This window comes from Durio zibethinus, chromosome 18 (assembly GCF_047325235.1).
Source record: "Durio zibethinus cultivar Kanyao isolate XHJ-2024 chromosome 18, ASM4732523v1, whole genome shotgun sequence".
Taxonomy (NCBI): Eukaryota; Viridiplantae; Streptophyta; class Magnoliopsida; order Malvales; family Malvaceae; genus Durio; species Durio zibethinus.
Genome location: NC_143179.1, coordinates 18,282,024 through 18,302,709, shown reverse-complemented (window position 1 = coordinate 18,302,709; position 20,686 = coordinate 18,282,024). Strand labels below are relative to the sequence as shown.

The 20,686-nt window shown below is 30.4% G+C and overlaps 1 protein-coding gene and 2 pseudogenes across 4 annotated transcripts; 1 reads left to right on the top strand and 2 right to left on the bottom strand.

Moving 5' to 3' along the window:
• Window positions 1-107: 107 nt before the first annotated feature.
• Window positions 108-2,724, bottom strand: LOC111300660 (UDP-glycosyltransferase 75C1 pseudogene; annotated as a pseudogene). Its single transcript, XR_016329945.1, has one exon. The product of XR_016329945.1 is annotated as a UDP-glycosyltransferase 75C1 pseudogene (transcript).
• Window positions 2,725-12,077: 9,353 nt separating this feature from the next.
• On the top strand, window positions 12,078-14,977 carry LOC111300659 (ras-related protein Rab7-like). Of its 2 annotated transcripts, none has more exons than XM_089747786.1 (7): window positions 12,078-12,430; window positions 12,549-12,575; window positions 12,945-13,044; window positions 13,146-13,292; window positions 13,829-13,912; window positions 13,988-14,133; window positions 14,597-14,977. In XM_089747786.1, exons 1-7 carry the CDS (start codon window positions 12,372-12,374, stop codon window positions 14,658-14,660), a joined length of 627 nt encoding a protein of 208 aa, XP_089603912.1. In that variant the 5' UTR covers window positions 12,078-12,371; the 3' UTR covers window positions 14,661-14,977. The 2 variants fall into 2 exon arrangements, with proteins under 2 accessions (XP_089603912.1, XP_022752015.2); XM_022896280.2 differs by having other exon boundaries at window positions 12,080-12,430; window positions 13,832-13,912.
• Window positions 14,978-17,697: 2,720 nt separating this feature from the next.
• Window positions 17,698-19,453, bottom strand: LOC111299817 (phloretin 4'-O-glucosyltransferase pseudogene; annotated as a pseudogene). Its single transcript, XR_016329944.1, has one exon. The product of XR_016329944.1 is annotated as a phloretin 4'-O-glucosyltransferase pseudogene (transcript).
• Between the last annotated feature and the right edge of the window lie 1,233 nt (window positions 19,454-20,686).

Here is a 20,686-nt window from a genome sequence, read left to right as displayed (position 1 = left end):
ATGATCGATTACTCACCCTTACTCGAACTTCATATTTGTGCGAGTCCTGTCCTAAATGTGGGATATATTAGGGTAAGCTTCTTTGTGATTTTGCCATGCCGATGCCATAAAATAAGAATGATAGATATAAATTCCTTAAAAATCGTGATTGACAAATGTGACGTACATCTTGCCGGAACGAAAATATAGGTGGAAAAAAGCAAATGCTAACCCCAGAGAGATAAAGACAAAGGAAAAGATCTGTTAACCATAGAGCACTACCAATACCAAGTTTAGCAACCGTTAAGCTCTTCCATGAAAGCTTTCAGGTTCTTATCAGATGATCCATTTTCCTTTGCAGCTTCTCTCGCCAAGTGTTTCCATTTCTTGGCATTCCTTCTCATTTCTTCTCCTCTCTCCCCACCTCCCATCACCAATTCCAAGCATCTCTTTATCTCGCAACCTTCAACTATTCCTTCTTCATTCTTTCTCATCCTCACCCCTGTCTTCCACACATCCTGGACAAGCTTTGCATTGGTTGGTTGATCTGACCATTGAGGAAATGTCACCATTGGAACCCCTGAAACCAAGCTTTCAAACGTTGAGTTCCATCCACAATGAGTCAGGAAACATCCAACAGATGGATGGGAAAGAACTTCTACTTGTGAACACCATGGCACTGTCATCCCTTGCTTTTCCAATTCTTTCTCACAACTCAATCCCTCATGATCCTCTTCTTTCTGTTCTCCTCTAGTCTCCCTTATCACCCACAAAAATGGACGCCCAGTTTCACGCAACCCTTTTGCTATTTCTTCCATTTGTGGTTTCGCCAACACATAAAGGCTTCCAAACGATACATAAATGACTGAACTTTCAGGCTTAGAGTTAAGCCATTCCATTTCTTTATACTCCATTTTAACCTGGAAAAGGTCTCCACCAAAGGAGGTTTCATAAGGGTTTTTTCCATCCACAAAAGCAGATGGCATTAACGGTCCAATCCCCACTACATGATACTTGTTCATAGCTGCTATAAATTCAGCTTCTAATGCATCAACTGTGTTGACCAAAACTCTTGGGTTCACTTCTTGGTCAAGAATCTCCATATGCTCTTTAAACTCCAGGAGCGTGAAAACATAAGGAGTCGAGGGAATGAGAAAGGAAGGCAAATCATGGCGAGTAAGCAATGGCAAACCCGGAAGTTCCATCACAGACGATCCCCCGTTGATACCATTTTCAATGACATCTTCATAGCCTTTGAAGTAGTGATAATAGATGCTCAAAACAGTAGCAGGTTGACTCCAAAGGAAGGTGGTCGGAATGTTAAACTCACGAGCCACCGCAGCCGCCCAAGGAACAAGAGTGCTATAAACAATACAAGCGAACCGTGTGCCTTGATTGATACTTCGAGCAATGAACTCTCTCAAGGTATGAGAACCGCAACGCTTGATCTCAACCATATAATGGCTGACATCGTCGGTACCAAAGTTAAACCCTTGGTCGTAACCATCGGAGAAAGTGGCATACGACAAGCCCTTAGGAGGGGAATTGGTTTTGTTCATGCGGTTGAAGGCAGAGACGGCAGTCATGAAAGTGACGTGGAAGCCATTGCCTATTAGTTTCTTGGCGAATTGAAGAGAAGGGTTGATGTTGCCTTGAGTCGGAAATGTTACCAAGAGGATTTGGGGCTGAGCCATGTTAAAGCTCTGAGCTATGGAGTTTGTGGATGCTGAAATTGTGGACAGTATTGAAGGATTTTATGCAACGATTTTATTGATTGAGATTGAAAATGTGACGTTGCCGTGACGCTGTTGAAAGTGAAAGCTTTTGTAAGTTAGCGTCGGGACTATGATTCTTTATATATACCAGCATTGGGAGGTGCATTTTCTTGTCTTTTTTTTTTTCAACATTAAAGGCGTGCGGTCCCGTCGGGCCAAGCATTGGTGGTGTCGTGACATTATTGCCTGTCGGATGGCAGGGGCAGTCTCGTGGTCCTTGATCGTGTTTTTTTCATGCCAAGCGGTTATGACGTGATTTCGCACGTTATTTTTTTCGCTCGTTCGAGTAATTGATCGGGTGAGTTATGGATCGACGTGTGTGGATGCTGCCACTTGTACGCAATGGGCATATGAATGGTGCTATGGTTGTGCGTGTTGGCAAGCTTCGTGCTCGATGCATCGAACTGTCAATCCGTCATCCTCTTCAATCTCCCCTTATGCGGTCGTCGTATTCCGAGGGTACGATCGGGATCTTGTGTTGCATATCTAGATCGATGGAAACCGGATGTCTCGTCATCCCTCATCCGTCTCGTGTCTCGAGGGGCTACGGGTCAGACGTTAATCGTGGCCGGTGTGTCGAGCGCGCCACCCAATCCTTCGTGGCAACATTGGTGCACCGGCGTTCGATCGTGCTCTCGGATGCGGAACGTTTAGCGGGTGCAGGCTCTCGGCCCCCGTTCGTCCGATGCTATGCATTTCACGTGCTCGACACACACGACGCTTGCGCTTCGCGTCGGGCTCTCTCCATCGCTCGGTCGGTGGGTCGAGGCCCAAGCAGTGCCAACGTCCCGAAGGAATGCTACCTGGTTGATCCTGCCAGTAATCATATGCTTGTCTCAAAGATTAAGTCATGCATGTGTAAGTATAAACTAATTCAGATTGTGAAACTGTGTAAATGCTTGTAATGGTATTTGATTTTTAGAGAACAGATGAAAAAGTATAGTAAAGATAATTGGTTTATGATTTGATTAAAAACAAAATAGCTATAAATAGTTCAAATTAGAGTTTTTGTAATGACAATATTTATAAATTTTAATGAATTAGTAATAGTTGATAAAGTGAGATTGAATTTAAAAAAGCTATAAAATCTAAAACAATTCAACTTGGAACTATTCATTTTGAAGTTATGCTTTGTTGTTCAATCCATAATTTATTTTAATTATTTGTTTTTTAATTTAATAATATCTTTCTATTTTTCATAAGCTTTTTTATTAGACTATTACTTTTATAATTAAAACAAAAAAACATGTATAGAAAAAATATTTCACAATAAGAAAGAAGAAAATTGAAAAAGATAAAAACACAAACCTTATTTAATAATTTAGATCCGTAAAAAAAAATTCAACTCTTGGAATAGTTGAATTTTTTTATAATAATTTATAAACTTTTATATATGATAGGATTTTTAGAATTGCATCAAATTACAGCAATGCCTATGAACTTGAATTTTGGTATTGATAATTATGAGGGCTCAACCTCTAAAACAAACTCAAAATAAATCCTACTTAAATAAACCCAATAAACAATAATTAACATACCACAAACTCTAAAGCCTTTCATAAAAAAAAAATTTAAACATAAACCCATCTCTCAGATCTCAAAGTCCACAAAACCTATAAATCATGACAGTTGTCAACTCTTTAAACTTTTAGGGATATTTTTAATGTATAGAGTATAGATATTTATTATTATTGTCGAAAGACTATATGCTAATTTGCTATGCTGTATTGCCATTTCTTTGTTGTTTCCCTTAAGTAGAAAGAAAGGTTAAAACAAAAATAAATCAATGCTTTTGGTATTACACAATTTGACAATTCCTAAAATGATATTAAAGTAATAAATAATAAATTTATGAATATCTATTTTCTTATATAGTCGGGCACTTGAATTGTCAAACACTTAAAAATATTTTTCTTACATTGTTAACCTTGAATTGATCATTTTTTTTTAAAATAACAAAATATTAAGCTGAATAAGCTTGATCAAGATTTTAAAAAAGATTTATTTAGTACATGTTCTTAAGTTATATATTTTGTACTAAATAAATAATATGATTTTCAAAGTTTAAAGAAACATTTCTTCATGTTTTCTTATTTCTCAAATCAAAATTATTTTTAAACATTATTTATTTAAGCTTAAATGAAAGTCCAATTGTTGATTTTAAAGTGAACTTTTTTAGTTTGGATTTAATACAATTTTGATAATATTGGTTTTAAGAAATAGATTAACTTAAGAAAATTGTTTTATAAAAACAAAGTTTTTCAACATTGAACTTGTTTTATCTTTTTGTATTAATTCACAAAGTTTTAATATTTGAATTTTATATGGTTGGAAAGCTTTTTTAGTTTACTTTCTAATGGATCACACAAAATCAAAATTCAAATTTTTTAGGAAAAGATTTTGAATTTTTACTAGATACTTTACAGTTGTCTAAAAATTGCACAAGGGATAAATTTAAAAATTCACTATAATTCGTACACAATTAATTTAGGGGATGAATTTTAATGATAAAAAATCATTTAAGTCTAGTTTCTAAATCTTCAAATGATTGCGATTTAGATTTGTATAACTCAAGATATGATCAAATTAATGAGTATAGTACAAAACATGAGACATTCACCTAGATGGACAGGATTGATCCCCTCAGAGAAGGGATCAATTGATTTTTTTTACAGAATGCAGGTTGGTGCTCCTGGTTGAAGAAAGGATCGATCAAACTATTTAGGGGATTGATCACCCCTTTGAACTAATTGATCCCCTCAAGGAAATAATCGATCGGGTAGGCTTTTTCAAGCCATGAATTGGTTTTAAAACTTGAACCAATCGATCCCTTAAATAAAGAGATTGATCAAGTTTTGTTTTTCAAGCGTGAAATGGGCAGCAAAAGTGAACTAATCGATCCCCTCATGAAAGGGATCGATTGGGTATGCCTTAGAACAAATTCAACGGCTAGTTTCTTATGCTTTCAATGGCTATTTCCTTATCCCAAGTATCCCCAACAGCTAGTTCTTCAATTTCTCTATATATTAGCTACTCTAACACACCAAGAAAATTGATGAAGCAAAAGAGCAAGAGCCAACAAGTAATATTTTTATTTTTTCATAGAATCAAGAGTTGTTAGAGCTTAAAATCTATATCTTTTGTATTTATTGTATCCAAGCAATATTGTGTTTTTCATTCATCAAATTTCTTTATACTTCATTAGGTAAACACTTAGCCTTTGAGAGATATTTTATGTTTGCATTTTTATTAAGTGACTTTGTAATTAAGAGGCGCGATATCTTTTTGAATTTATGAGATTGAAAGGTTACTACTTAGCCTAAAAAGTAGAGAGTGTAAGGTTTCTATTTTAAGACTTAAAAAGAAAAAGATAGGGTTATAATTTCAATTCAAGAATAGTGGATTGAAGCCTTGATGTGGACAATCAAGAAAAGATGACGTAGGTGTCTTGTGAAGAATAATCGAACCTTTATAAATCTTTGTTTTTGATTTCTCTATCCCTATCTCTTTACATTTATTGTTGTTTATATTTGATTCCTTGTTCATCAATTGTTATTGTTTGCATTACATTTTCATCAAAAGTGTTTATTGAATTAATTCTTTATTCAATTATTTTGAAATCATTATTTGAAAAGAATTTAAAGAAATTTAATTCATCTCTCTCTTAGATCATCATCTCACCTAAAAAGTTAATATATATAAAACGTAAAAGATAATAAACTTTTTTACAAAAAAGGTGGCATTATAAAGATTAAAAAAAATGCAAAAATTTAAATTTAAATTTCAAACTTATTGTAAGCCATTTCATAATAACAATGCTATAAACTAGCTAAACTAAACTAAACTAAACCCAAGTTCAAAGATAATAAAATTTTTTTAGTAATTAATTTATGTATCCGTACATTTGGTAATAAGAATGAAAAGGAATAAGGAAGAAAAAAATTAATGTAAAAGTTGAATTATAAAATAGCAAATCATATAAAATATTATATTATAATATATTTAGAAATATGATAAAATTTGTTTATGTGGATGTTTAGGTAGATAGTTTCTCTTTTCAATACGTAAGAAAATATCTAAAGTTTCCTTTTGTAATGACAAGTAAAACATTTTCTAATTTTAAGCTATTTATCAAAAAATATATATTTAAAAATAATTTAATTATCTAAAAGTTTTAAATTTAATTGAAAGACCCATTCAATTATTTTTAAATTGCTAACAACAAAATCTAATTTAAATATATTATTTTTTAAAAAACATACATTTCCAAATAATCTAAATATATATCTTTTTCAATTTAAAATTTCAAATATAATGATATATTATCTTTTAAAATAAGTTTTCTAATAATATAAATATATCTATTTAAATCTAAAAATCTAAAAAAAGTAATAATATTATAAAATAAAATTTTAATAATTAAAATATATAATTTTAAAATATAACTTTTATTTTTAAAGATTTCATAATAATTCTTCATTACTTGATTATTTTTAAATTTAAAAAGAACAAATATTACATACATTAAAAGATAACTTATTCTTTAATGATATTCTCAATGTTAATTTTACTTTTTTATTTTTTTTATTTTTTTCAATCCTTATGCTTGAAAAGAAATGGTTTTTAACGTGTGAGATACAGATAATCTTTTATTATGTTTTTATAATTTTTTAATATTTAAGATGCACAAAATTTTTATTATATTTTTTATGATATATGCATCCACGTGTTAAAAAGTTAAAATCAATACCTTTTTGTTTTTGAAAATTTTAAGTAAATTTTGAATATTTTGTTTATTTTAAAGTGTATGCATGGATCTTAAAAAATATTTTTGACAATTCATGGATATTGAAAAGGAGGAAGAAAATTGGTCTAACACAATAACAACTCTTTTGAAGTATTTTGACAATTGAAAGTTAAAAATATTGATTTAATTGTTTAAGCGTTGTTTGTTGGTTTTATTTATTTATTTAAAAAGATTCTATATGCTTACTTTTAATTGTTGATTTTGTTGCACTTTTTCTGTTATTTATTTTTTTTTAATTTATAAATAAAGGCAAATGACTAAGATGCAGTATTAATTCTAGCATAATTTTTTAATATAAAAGTAAAATCATGTTTAGTTATTTAAAATTAAATTTAAAATTTAATTCTTTTATGGTATTATTGGTTTTTTTTGGAACCAAAATGTAAATTTTTTTTCCTTTGAAATTGATTATAAAATCCTATGAATAGAAATTGATACATTCTTATTAAAATTTTTTTACAACAATTCTTTTAAATAATTGTTTAAAATTTAATACTATTCTTAAAATTTAAAACTATTTCATTCCATCTTTTACAATAACATAATTTTACATAAAATGTAAAGCTTAAAACAAGTGTAAAAATTAATTTTACAAATCTTATAAATATTGAAGATCAAGATATTATTAACAAGCATGCAAAAAAAATATATATATATATATATAAATAAATTCTCACGTATATTATTTAAACATTTAAAATACTATTTTTTTCAAGTAAATAAAATTTATGTTCAAATTATATAAACTTACAGGTATATAAAAATAATTGCATCGGATAAAAATAATAAAAATTAAAGAAATTTAATTTAAAGTAATGAAACTTTTAGTTTTCAACAAATAAAGTTTGGAGGCCCATATTAACGGGCTAATGTTTCTTTTAGCCCAGAAACAATATCACTCCAAGTCCATGGTTAAGAGTGGGGATTGGGCTTAAATATTAATATAAATCAAATCAGCTATTAAAATTCCTTTACCTGTTTATATACAAGAACAAGAATTTCCAATCTTGAACTTGAATATTTGAAAAACGAAAATATCAAATCAAGCCAACAATCAAAAAATTAGAAAGAAGATCTGAAGGCAAATTATCCGATGAATCTAACTATTATATTTCCTAGTGAATAAAGCTTAACCCATTACAAAATGCAGCTCTGTACATGAAGAAGAAGTAGGACAAGGACCAGAGTTTATAGTTTTATACCAAAATCTATCACAAAAGCAGAAAACCCCATTTTATGGTTTAACCGTATGGAGAATTTTCCGTGCATTTTGGTTTCAAAATGAGAGAATATTCTACTCAGATTCTCAATGAAATTCATTAAAGATTTTAAGAAATTTACCCCCCCTTTCTTCGCAACCTTGGGCTAATCCTTACCAGCAAGCCGACAACGAAAGGGAAGGGCATGGCAGAAGATGAAACCTGAGACTGAAATCGAGAGAGGGAGACAGAGTGACAAATATAAGAACGGCAGAAATGAGAAAATGTGTCGGTGAAATCCTAAAAAATTTATATGCATAATAAAGGTATTTTTGTAAATATTTCAGAACAGACGGGTTTATTCATAAATAATCTCTGCTCGGAATCAAATAATTTTTTTAAAAATTCAACTATTCTTAACCCGCAATCCGATTTTGAAAATATAAAATTCGATCTTATAAAGTTTGATAGGGTGAAAACCTAATGGATTTGAGGTAATCTACCATCTCTACTCAAGACCCGATTTTTGGATAAACGGGTATATAAAATTTTAAATAATTTTAATGTTTTAATATCTTTTTTAAATAAAACTTATTAAATATATTGATAGCAAAGTTGTTAATTTTACTAATGAGATTAAGAGAATGAAAGGTAGGGTTTGATATTTTTTGAAGATTATAATGATAATTTAATTATTGAAGTGATCTTATCAATAATGATCTGAAATTACTTTTCTGAATCATTAATTTTTAATAATGAAATATCATTATATTTGATATTATTAAAAATTAAAAATTATTTTGTTTGAAAGTATCAAAATAATCATACATTTTATAATTTTGTATATAAAATACTAATAATATTTTATTTACTTCATACTAAATATAATTAAATTAATAAATTAAAAATATATTTATTGGTAGTAAACTAGTTTTTATAATATAAATTATGTAAAAATTATTTGAATTAGAAAATAAAACTAATATATTAAAATCAAAAGATTATATTATAAATAAATTTTTAAAAATTAAAAATATCATACAAAATATTTTTGGATTTATTATAATAAATATTAGTTGAAAAATATAAGAATTATAATTACAATTAATTTTAGAAAGAAGTAAAATTTTAATTTACATATTAAATAACTAATATTAATTATTGTTAATTTTATTTATCATTTCACATCAGTAATAATAGTTTTTCAACTTTTTAGATGAAAATTATATAAACTTCCAAAATAATAATCTAATCACCCTCAATAATTTAAAATCACTGTCATATAAGATCATTAAGTGGTTATCAAACATGGGGATCTAATCACCATATATAGATTATCATAATTTTTTGAATGATTACTTATACTAAACACTATGTTAGATATACTTCAAAATTAAAAAAAAAAAAATTATTAAAAAAATGAGACATGTATTATTATATTAATCCCTTTTTATTGTTAAAAAACTCAATTGATAATATGTCAAAAAATTGCTCTGGAGGAGCACGTATCTCTCACTTAAAAATTCTCAAAATTTTTTATTCCTTTAACATCATGAATTAAATTTTTTATGTAAATATTATTTTTAGTTAACTTTAACGATTTACTCATTCACCTCTGTCAATTTTTAGAATAAAAGGTCAATCGTCAAAATATCTATCATGAACCCTTTTTTTTTTTTTCTTGGGGTCATAGATATGATCATATGATGGAAGCATATTAATATACAAAATAAGGTATAAAATCAAGTTTGATTATAAGGTATAAAATCTAGTTTGATTAATATACCTGTTTTTTTTTTTTTTTCAAAATAAGGTATAAAATCAAGTTTGATTATACTAAATCTTGTGGACTAAACAAAAGAAATTTAATAAACAAAAATGTTTAAAAATTTTGCTCATGTGTTTAATATGTTGTAAAAGATATGGAATATGATCTCAATCCAAATGTATCTAAAGAGTGAGAATGATTTTATGTATCAAATTCAAATTATTGTTACACAACATATGATACTTTAGAGGAAGGAATTAAGCCATGTGATTAAAGTTGGACCCCAACTCAAAACACATATTTGGCTAATATTTTATTAATTACCAACAATTCATATTGAAAAATAATGATAGTTAAAAAAAAAGTTATAATGATAATGCAAATCTAGTGAGATGTCATTTTATTTGTTGGGTTTGGATACTGTGAAAATGATTTGCCATCACTAAAGCAAAGGTCACCCCAACAAAAAACAAGAAATCCTTTAATTAAAATTGTCATGCTAAAGATAAGCAAATGTTGCAAATCCTTCAATTTTACGTAGCCATCATGGATCATGGAGATTCAGTTGTTTTTAGGTTCCCTTTGTTTTAAAGTTGTCAGCATGGCACTTGAAAATGAAGTTCACCAAATTTGTAGTTGAAGTCACAGGAAAAGGCAAGAAAATTATTATTATTACTATTATTTTTACAAAGAGATCGTGGCTTGAAGTTTGAAGATAAGTGCAATAGTTGTGAATATTTGAATTTAAATCATAAATTTATTGAATATTATTTTTTAAAATAATTACATGAGTCGATTAAATAAAAAAATTAATTTTAAGTTAAAAAACAGTTCGTGGCATTTTGCTTATATAGATAAAGCCCCAAAAAAAAAAAAAAAAAAAGTATAGGATAGAATAGAATTCTGTAAAGCAAAATCGAAAATAAAAGGTTAGATTCAATGTTTAAATTTTGGGAAAAGAGTGGGTCTCTCCTCAATTTTCTTATCAAATTCTTAGTAATTTAAATTGATGCTTCAACAATTTTGGTCAAATCAAAAGCTAGAGATTCACTGATAGATTCAATGCTTTAGAAGAGGAGCATTTCATTTATAATTTTTTTTAATCATAATAAAAATTATGTAAGAATATAATATTTATAAATATGAATTTTATATAAAATTTTGATGATCCTTACATAATTTTAAATTATATTTGATTAATTATATCATAATTATTGTAGATAATATGCTTTCAGACCTTTAGACGAATCATGCAATAATCAAAATATATTTTATTTGTGAGAAGGAATCAATTTACGTCAATATAAAATTAAAATTTTTTATATTTTTTATTTATTAATTTTAATAAATTTAAAGAATAAAAATAAATAAATAAATAATCTCATTTTTTGAATTTTTTAAAATTAAAAATTAAACAAATTTATTTATTTTTATGTAAATTGATCCCTCTCGTTTATAATCATGTTAAGAAGAATAAATTAACTAGACTACAAAAGGTCAATTCTTGATAAATAGGGTTATGCTGTATGAATCGAAAATGCCAATACTCCAATAATGTGCTAATTACTCTCGAATTTCTCAATCAGTTTTGTTTGTGCTAAATACCATTTTGACCCATCTCGAGACGCCAATACAAGCAGAATGGAATTTTTTTTTTAATTATAATTGAGATTTGAATTCAAAATTTTTAAATTTAAAATGAAATAAAAAATCTTATTAAAAAAAATCTAAAAATGATATAAATATGATTGAATTCAACTTTTTTTTTAATATGCATAATTTTTATTTTAAATATGATAAATATAAAAAAAAAAAAAGGTAAAGTTTCGAACCTCCAAACTTAAACTTCTTAAAAGCAGATAACAACTTTTATATCAAATTTTAATTATTAAAAAAGCTTTGAATTTTAAGAATGAAATGGCAAGGTTAAAGGCAGAACGTACTCAACTATTTGATCAACGTGTTAACTTACCAATTCATACAAATATTGTGATAAGTTTCAAGTTTAGGACAGTTACAACATACAAGAAATAATTACATGAAACTGGGTAGTACGACTTATAATATATATATTTATAGAACAAAACTGGGTAGGAAGATAAGAATTTTTGTTATTTCTCATAATTTCTCGTAATTATAATACCGAATCTTATATATAAACAATCTTTCAGGTAAAAATCAATTCTTATCTCTGGAGTACATTAGTTACTTGCTATAAACGTAAATATGACTTGAAATTTCCATTCAAGTGGGCAAGTGGCATAAATTAAAATAATCAAATTGCTACAACAATTTTCTTTTATCGGAAACAATTGGGTGATAGAAGGAAAAATCTCATCTTTAACCTACAGAATCAGACTTCACCAAGATTTGTGGACCAAAAAAAAAAAAAAAAAAGGAAGAGGGAAGCACGATTGCAAGAGTCTCCTAGGACAAGTCAACGAGACACGTCAGCATGCAATAAAACTAAAAACAGTTAAACATTTATTTATTATAACATTGAAAATGTAGTTGTTTGATTATAATTCTATATATATGTTTTTGAAAATTTTAGCTTCGCTGGCGCCTAGCATTTGCTTTGGTTGGCCAGGGTTCACATGCTCTTACACTTGTACCATTCAACAACACAGCAAAAGGAAAAAAAGGGAGCCAACAACCAAAAAAACAAAAAAGAGAATCAGAGAAGATTAAGAAGAATCAAGAACATTATTGAAAACAGGTTCCCCTTATATTGGTGGCCTTCCTTTTCCAAACTTTTCTCATCTCTCTTACAGATTCCTGCAAACAAAGAAGAATAGTTCTTTTTTCTTTTTTCTCTATTTGAAGTTTTTTGGGTCATCATCATGGATGTTGCTATGAAAAGAAGAACTCTGCTTAAGGTTATTGTCCTAGGCGATAGTGGGTACGATTCAATTTTCCATTTTCATTCGTGCAGGAAGCTAGTTTGTCTTCAAGTTATGCCCTGAATGTTTATCTCTCATGATTATTCTCTTCAACTTTCATTTTTCCTTTTATTTCAGGGTGGGAAAGACATCTTTGATGAATCAGTATCCTTTATTACTAATAAGTGATCAATTAGTGGTGTCTGAAATTTTTTTGGTGTTCTATTACTAATAATCTATAGTTTTGGTATTTCCTTTTCTCTCTCAGATTGTTGTTACTTAACTTTTCCTGTTTTCTGCATTGGTATTTCCTTTGGAAGTTGACAACCGAAAAATCTAAGCTCTTATTTTATCATTTGCAGGCTATTTCTTTGATTTCTCGTGCTTCCCCATTGGCTAATTTATCTAAGATTGATTGACAATAAATCTTCATTTTTAGTTGGGCAGTTGAAGATAAAAGATTGATTGTTTGCTGCATTTATAGACTACCATTACAATTACATAGGCTGTACAGATTCTTAACTTGTGATCCAGATATGTTTATAACCAGTTTAATCAACATTACAAAGCTACAATTGGAGCTGACTTTGTTACCAAAGAATTACAGATTGATAACAAATTGGTCACTTTGCAAGTAAGTGATGAAAAGCAAGGGTATTCTTAATTTTTTTTTTCACTGAATCACTACTTACCAAGTTTCTTCTTACTTGTTTGATACTTAAACTGTTCTGACAGATATGGGATACAGCAGGGCAGGAAAGGTTCCAGAGTCTAGGTTCTGCATTTTATAGAGGAGCAGATTGCTGTGTTCTGGTGCATGATGTAAATGTACTCAGATCATTTGAAACACTAAACAATTGGCGTGAAGAATTTCTAAAACAGGTCCAAAAAGATTCCTTTCTAATTAGCGTCTTAATTCTGTTCATTTCATTTCGTGTTAACATGTTGGTTACGTGTCTCAATCTGAAAAATCTCTTCTCCTATCCTGCTGTAAGGCATTGACACATAGGGATGTAAAAGAATCAAACATTAACAGACTTCGCTATATTTGTGATCTGTTCATTTAATTTACGAACCTTAAAATATTATTTGTGTTTTTTTGTTAAGCTTAATAAATGAACATAAATAAACACAAACCAAGCCTTTTCATGTCGTTTACACCTATTGACAGAAAGTTAAATAGAACATAGTTTATTAGACGCTTGCTACATACAGAGTACATGCTTTACATTGACTAAAAATATAGGTCCATTCAATGTTCTGACTTTGCCTTGTGGAACCTCAAACTTCCATAATTCTTTTTGCTGTTTGTCTCGTTGCATCTTGCTCATCTCTTAACCTTCATTTACCAGTGTGATTAAGCTTTTTCTTTTGGCAAAAATCTTGGTTTTGACTCCCCATAATTTGGTATTCTAAAGCAGGCAGATCCATCTGATCCTGAGACATTTCCTTTCATATTAATTGGAAACAAGATTGACGTAGATGGTGCAAATAGCCGAGTGGTATGATACCCTTTTCCACAATATGTTGATAATATATAAATTATAAGCGATTGATTTAAGAATACTGATGCACAGGTATCAGAGAAAAATGCTACGGATTGGTGTGCCACCAGAGGAAACATACCCTATTTTGAGACTTCAGCGAAAGAGGATTACAATGTTGATGAAGCATTTTTATGCGTTGCAAAAACTGCACTAGCCAGTGAACAAGAACATGACATGTAAGTAGCATACCCCTGAATATCATTTATATCTAATACCACAATCATGGTTGACTGCTAACAGAATATATTAGCTGTGAAGATTGTCATTCACTTGATCCTTATCTGGCATATAACTTTATATCATGAAACTGTGCTCCTTTCTTTATTGCTTGGGTTTGAATTCTATGAGAGGCTGTGAGAAAGTAATTTATCATTAATTTGCTAGACCCGAGATAGATCAGCCTACGGGGGAAGGGATGTACCAGGCAAAACACAGAAACTCTTGCCCCTTAGTAAAAAAATAATGGTTTCTATCAGATCATGGTTCATTTCCCGTTATGTCTTAATCTTCCATTGCTTTGCTTGTGATTTCTGAGAAGTTATCTTGCTTTAGACACTGCTGTATCTGTTGCATTTAAGCTGTTAGAATGAATTCTTTATTTTTTTTTTCACCCAGAGGCTAACTGGTTCGTTTATGCAGTTATTTCCGGGGTATCTCAGAAACTTGTTCAGAAGTTGAACCGAGAGGAGGCTGTGCTTGCTGAAGTTTGCAAATGATTGCATATAGTTGCTATTCACCTTTTCCTGTTTCTTTGATTCTTTCAAAAGTTTTTTTGGTGATTATTCTTTGGGGTCTGGGGATTCGGGATAGGTTTTAGGGTGATCTCATGTGTATTAGCACTAATGGTTGGGTTGGTGAGTAAGTATATTTTACAGCTTTTAAGGAAGCAGTCAATTGTCTTTGAGCTACCAACAGAATGACTGCAAGAGCAAATAAAAATTTCTGTTGTTAACATTGTATTTTGTTTGCAAAATAGGAACAATGTTCGCGTGTGAACACACATTTCAACCGAATTTTATTCACTAGATTTTTATTAGTTTATTAAATTTAATAAATATTATTATAAATAATATTTTAAATTTTATTAATTAACACAATAAAATTTATTTATGTAGAATTCATTTACGTCTTAATAAGATCAACAAACAAAATGAGAACCGGCAAAAAATTTCAGACCTCAAAATTAAAAAAAAAAAAAAAAAACATGTATCAGTAATACAAACAAATCTATTTCCACCGTTTGATCCATTTTCAAATTGGCCTAACAAATCAACTTATGACCATTTTTTTTTTCAAAAAAAAAAATCTCCCCCTAATTGCGTACCAAATGCAGTAATTTCAACTAAAAAAAACCCACCAAAAACGAAGACAAGAAATTGTTTGTTTTTTTGTTTTCTCAATTGAGTTCTCTTCACAGCAATGGCTATTTCTTCGATTTCAACGAACTGCCCATCTCTTCTTCGCTTCTCAAACAACTCGAAGCAATATTTTTATTCACCCCATAATTTCATTTCTTTTCGGTTTTCACGATCCAGTCTCAGCCGTAGAAAACCGCTTTCCATTCGAGCAACTGCCGTTCCAGCGGCGCCAACAGCGGAAGGGCTGGCGCCTGCTATTACGTTGACGGATAATGCATTGAAGCACTTGAATAAGATGAGAGCAGAGCGTGACGAGGATTTGTGCTTAAGAATTGGGGTTAAGCAAGGTTGCTGTTCGGGCATGTCTTAAACAATGGATTTTGAGAACAGAGCAAATGCTAGACCCGGTGATTCTATCATTGAATATAACGGATTCACAATCAGTGAGTTTTGGGGTTTTTTTTTTTTTTTATCACTCGTTTTGTTAAATTCAATGTTCTTTACTTCGTTCTAATGTGTTAGGAAAAAGGGTAAAAATCATTAGATTTATAAAGAAATCTCAGAACACTAAATTTATCAATATAAGAACAATAGGAGAGGCAGATTAATTGACTAGTATAGTGTGTTTGAGAAATTCATCAAGGAAAAAAACTCCAAATTTGATTGAATTAAGATCATAAGTCCGAAAATTTTGGAAATTCTAACCATGGAAGAATTGTACCATGAATAACTTCAAAAAACTTAGAAAGGGTTACCATGGCAGAATTATGATAAAAATAATTGTTAACCAATGTGTAGAGTGATATGCATGGAAAATTTTACAAATAGCAATAAACAATACTAATTATAAGAACAAGTTCAAGGTGTAAAACTAAGGCCAAGGTGTGTTTGAATGGGGGATTTAGACAATTTAAGAGAGGGTGGATTGTGGGTTGACAAAATACAGGCTAGCGTTGCATGTGAATTTACCAAGTTCATTCTTTGAGTTCCAAAACAAGGTAATTGGAAATTTGGTCTTTACAATTCGCTTAGATTACAATCCCTTTTTCAAATACATTACCTAACCACAACCTTAAGTCTTTGTGAGTAGAGCGACTGGACTTCATTGTGTATTATGCTTCAGTTTGGGTTTGTTTGAGAGGAATATCCTAATGTAAGAGAATGGAGCTTCACATTCAAATATGAAATAAGCCTAATATCCATTCTCTCCAAAATAAACGAGTTTGTTTATAAGGATTACAATTCTTCTGTCCCAAAGTTACAAGCAATACTAGACCCTGAGATAACCTGCTCCTAACAAGACTAAGATAACAGTAGTCTGCTTAGAAGAGAAAGTTTAATGCCCTTGAATTTAAACTATTCAATCTCCAAAAAATCTGGAAAACAACTGAAAAAGCCACTATATTGTCCTGTTGTTTCTCCTGCATCATCAGCTTTCTGGATTGATGTTGTATATTTTAGTAATTAAAGAACATACCACTTCCCATCTAAAAATACCTAAGTCTTCTCCTAATCCCTTAAGATCCACGCTTCCTAAATGGAATTTGCTTTACCTCTTCTTGTATTCTTTTGAGTTACACCTGTCTTTGTCTTGTTCCTTTCCTTCTCTTCTACGGTTAATCTGCTACCAATCCCCTCAAGATGCCCCGCCCCCCCCCCCCCCCCCCCAAAAAAAAAGGACCCCAAATCAAGATTCAATCATCGATGGATTTGCACAAGATCAAAAAGACCGAGGACAAGATTTTCCTGCTAATCCCAGTTGGCTCATGGGTAGCACCACTGAAAGACACCACCGTGAGTACTGACCCAGCCACCTTGACCCATCCTACAACCACCGTGAACTCTCTTTTACTACTCTTTTAATCCATCCTTTTTTCTTGTTCTTCATTGCTAATGGTCCTGGATTTACTTGATTCTGTTTTATTTGTCTATAATTAACAGAAAAAGCTAATTTCCAAGGTTTTTTATAGTTAAATTTGGTGATTGTGATTTTGGAAACATAGGGATATGATTAATTGAAAGACTAAATATAATAACTTAATAATTATGAAACCAACTAGAAAGATGCCTTTTGGGGTTTTGGAATGATGATGCTGGATTGTTTAAATTTTTATTTACTTTGTCTCTTCTCTGTGTTCTTTAAAAATATTTGATTGAATTAATCGAATCAAATTAACTTAGTTGATTCGGTTATAGTTGGTTATTTAAAAATTTTTGATCGGTTTAATTATTTGAAAAATGAAAAATGATTAAATTAATTATTAATTTTTTCAAATTGATATGATCGATTACTCATCCTTACTCGAACTTCATATTTGTGCGAGTCCTGTCCTAAATGTGGGATATATTAGGGTAAGCTTCTTTGTGATTTTGCCATGCCGATGCCATAAAATAAGAATGATAGATATAAATTCCGATTGACAAATGTGACGTACATCTTGCCGGAACGAAAATATAGGTGGAAAAAAGCAAATGCTAACCCCAGAGAGATAAAGACAAAGGAAAAGAGCTGTTAACCATAGAGCACTACCAATACCAAGTTTAGCAACCGTTAAGCTCTTCCATGAAAGCTTTCAGGTTCTTATCAGATGATCCATTTTCCTTTGCAGCTTCTCTCGCCAAGTGTTTCCATTTCTTGGCATTCCTTCTCATTTCTTCTCCTCTCTCCCCACCCCCTATCACCAATTCCAAGCATCTCTTTATCTCGCAACCTTCAACTATTCCTTCTTCATTCTTTCTCATCCTCACCCCTGTCTTCCACACATCCTGGACAAGCTTTGCATTGGTTGGTTGATCTGTCCATTGAGGAAATGTCACCATTGGAACCCCTGAAACCAAGCTTTCAAACGTTGAGTTCCATCCGCAATGCGTCAGGAAACATCCAACAGATGGATGGGAAAGAACTTCTACTTGTGAACACCATGGCACTGTCATCCCTTGCTTTTCCAATTCTTTCTCACAACTCAATCCCTCATGATCCTCTTCTTTCTGTTCTCCTCTAGTCTCCCTTATCACCCACAAAAATGGACGCCCACTTTCAAGCAACCCTTTTGCTATTTCTTCCATTTGTGGTTTCGCCAAGACAGAAAGGCTTCCAAACGATACATAAATGACTGAGCTTTCAGGCTTAGAGTTAAGCCATTCCATTTCTTTATACTCCTTTTTAACCTGGAAAAGGTCTCCACCAAAGGAGGTTTCATAAGGGTTTTTTTCATCCACAAAAGCAGATGGCATTAACGGTCCAATCCCCACTACATGATACTTGTTCATAGCTGCTATAACATCAGCTTCTAATGCATCAACAGTGTTGACCAAAACTCTTGGGTTCACTTCTTGGTCAAGAATCTCCATATGCTCTTTAAACTCCAGGAGCGTGAAAGCATAAGGATTCGAGGGAATGAGAAAGGAAGGCAAATCATGGCGAGTAAGCAATGGCAAACCCGGAAGTTCCATCACAGACGATCCCTCGTTGATACCATTTTCAATGACATCTTCATAGCCTTTGAAGTAGTGATAATAGATGCTCAAAACAGTAGCAGGTTGATTCCAAAGGAAGGTGGTCGGAATGTGAAACCCACGAGCCACCGCAGCCGCCCAAGGAACAAGAGTGCAATAAACAATACAAGCGAACCGTGTACCTTGATTGATACTTCGAGCAATGAACTCTCTCAAGGTCTGAGAACCGCAACGCTTGATCTCAACCATATAATGGCTGACATCGTCGGTACCAAAGTTAAACCCTTGGTCGTAACCATCGGAGAAAGTGGCATACGACAAGCCCTTAGGAGGGGAATTGGTTTTGTTCATGCGGTTGAAGGCAGAGACGGCAGTCATGAAAGTGACGTGGAAGCCATTGCCTATTAGTTTCTTGGCGAATTGAAGAGAAGGGTTGATGAGGCCTTGAGAAGGAAATGTTACCAAGAGGATTTGGGGCTGAGCCATGTTAAAGCTTTGAGCTATGAAGTTTGTGTATGCTGAAATTGTGGACAGTATTGAAGGATTTTATTGATTGAGATTGAAGATGTGACGTTTGCCGTGACGCTGTTGAAATTGAAAGCTTTTGTAAGTTAGCTTCGGGACTATGATTCTTTGTATATACTAGCATTGGGAGGTGCATTTTCTTTTCTTTTTTTTTTTTTTTAACATTAAAGGCTTAAATATATAACTGCTAATAAAAAAAAAAAAAACAGAAAAGATAATAATGTTTGTACAAAGTTTTGTAATAAAATAAAAGAAATAGTACAAGATAAAGTTAAAGTCTTAAGACATTGAAAGAGTCGAAGAGCTAAATCGCCATATTCATAAGATACAACAACAATAACTAAACGATAAAGTGGCAATAAATGGTTAATATAGAATGAAATAAAAAGTTTATGAAAGAGAAGTCCAACATCCATTTAATTTCATGCGTTACATTGTCTATTTAAAGTTGCAATCATTCATTTATACAAAATTCATCTATTGTAAATATAATTGATTTGTGACACTGATACGTAGCAATCTGACTAAATATGTTTGAGTTAATTTCTTTAGAAATTTTTAATGAAAATATATTTACAAAAAAAAAAAAAAGGATTAGTCAATGTGTACCAAAAAAACAAAAATATTCCGAAAACTACATATACATTACCTATCATCATCAATTTTAGAAATAATTACTTCTCTCAAAGCATTTTTTTAAACATTTGTATCATAATGATTTTTGTGATCGTTAAATAAAAATTTTAAAATGTTTTAAAATAGGAAAAGTTCTTATTAATATTTTTTTTTAGATATAATTAATCATTTAAAAAGTTTATTCTTTTAATAAAATTTTAAAGTTAATTAAATCTATTGAAAAGACAAGTTTTTAATATATCAAAAATAAAGTTGGAATCAAGAAAATAATTACGTGTGAAAAAAATTAGTATCCTACAACTTTCATCTTAAAATAATACTAATTGATCACATATTATCTTTAATATTGATAAAAATAATATAAATTCTCAGATTTAAAAATAATTCCTTTAAACTTCATTTTTTTCATGAAAATCTCTTCTTTGTTTTTTTGTAAAAAAAGACCTTTTTATTTAGGAATAAGATAAAAAATTTTAATATTAAAATATTTTTTAATTTTTCAATATCTAGACAGAATTTCAAAAAATATTTTTTTACTTGATATTTTTATAATAATCCATGAAATCTAGTCACAATATTCCTTTATAAAAAAAATTATTGAGAAACTCGCCAATATCTAGGTAAGATCACATGAATTATTTTTACTTAATAATATTAGTTTTTTATTAAAAAAACATTTCCTAAAATTACCATTCATGAATTCTTATTCATTTGAAAATAATGAAATGCAAACAAATATCATATGAAGCAAATG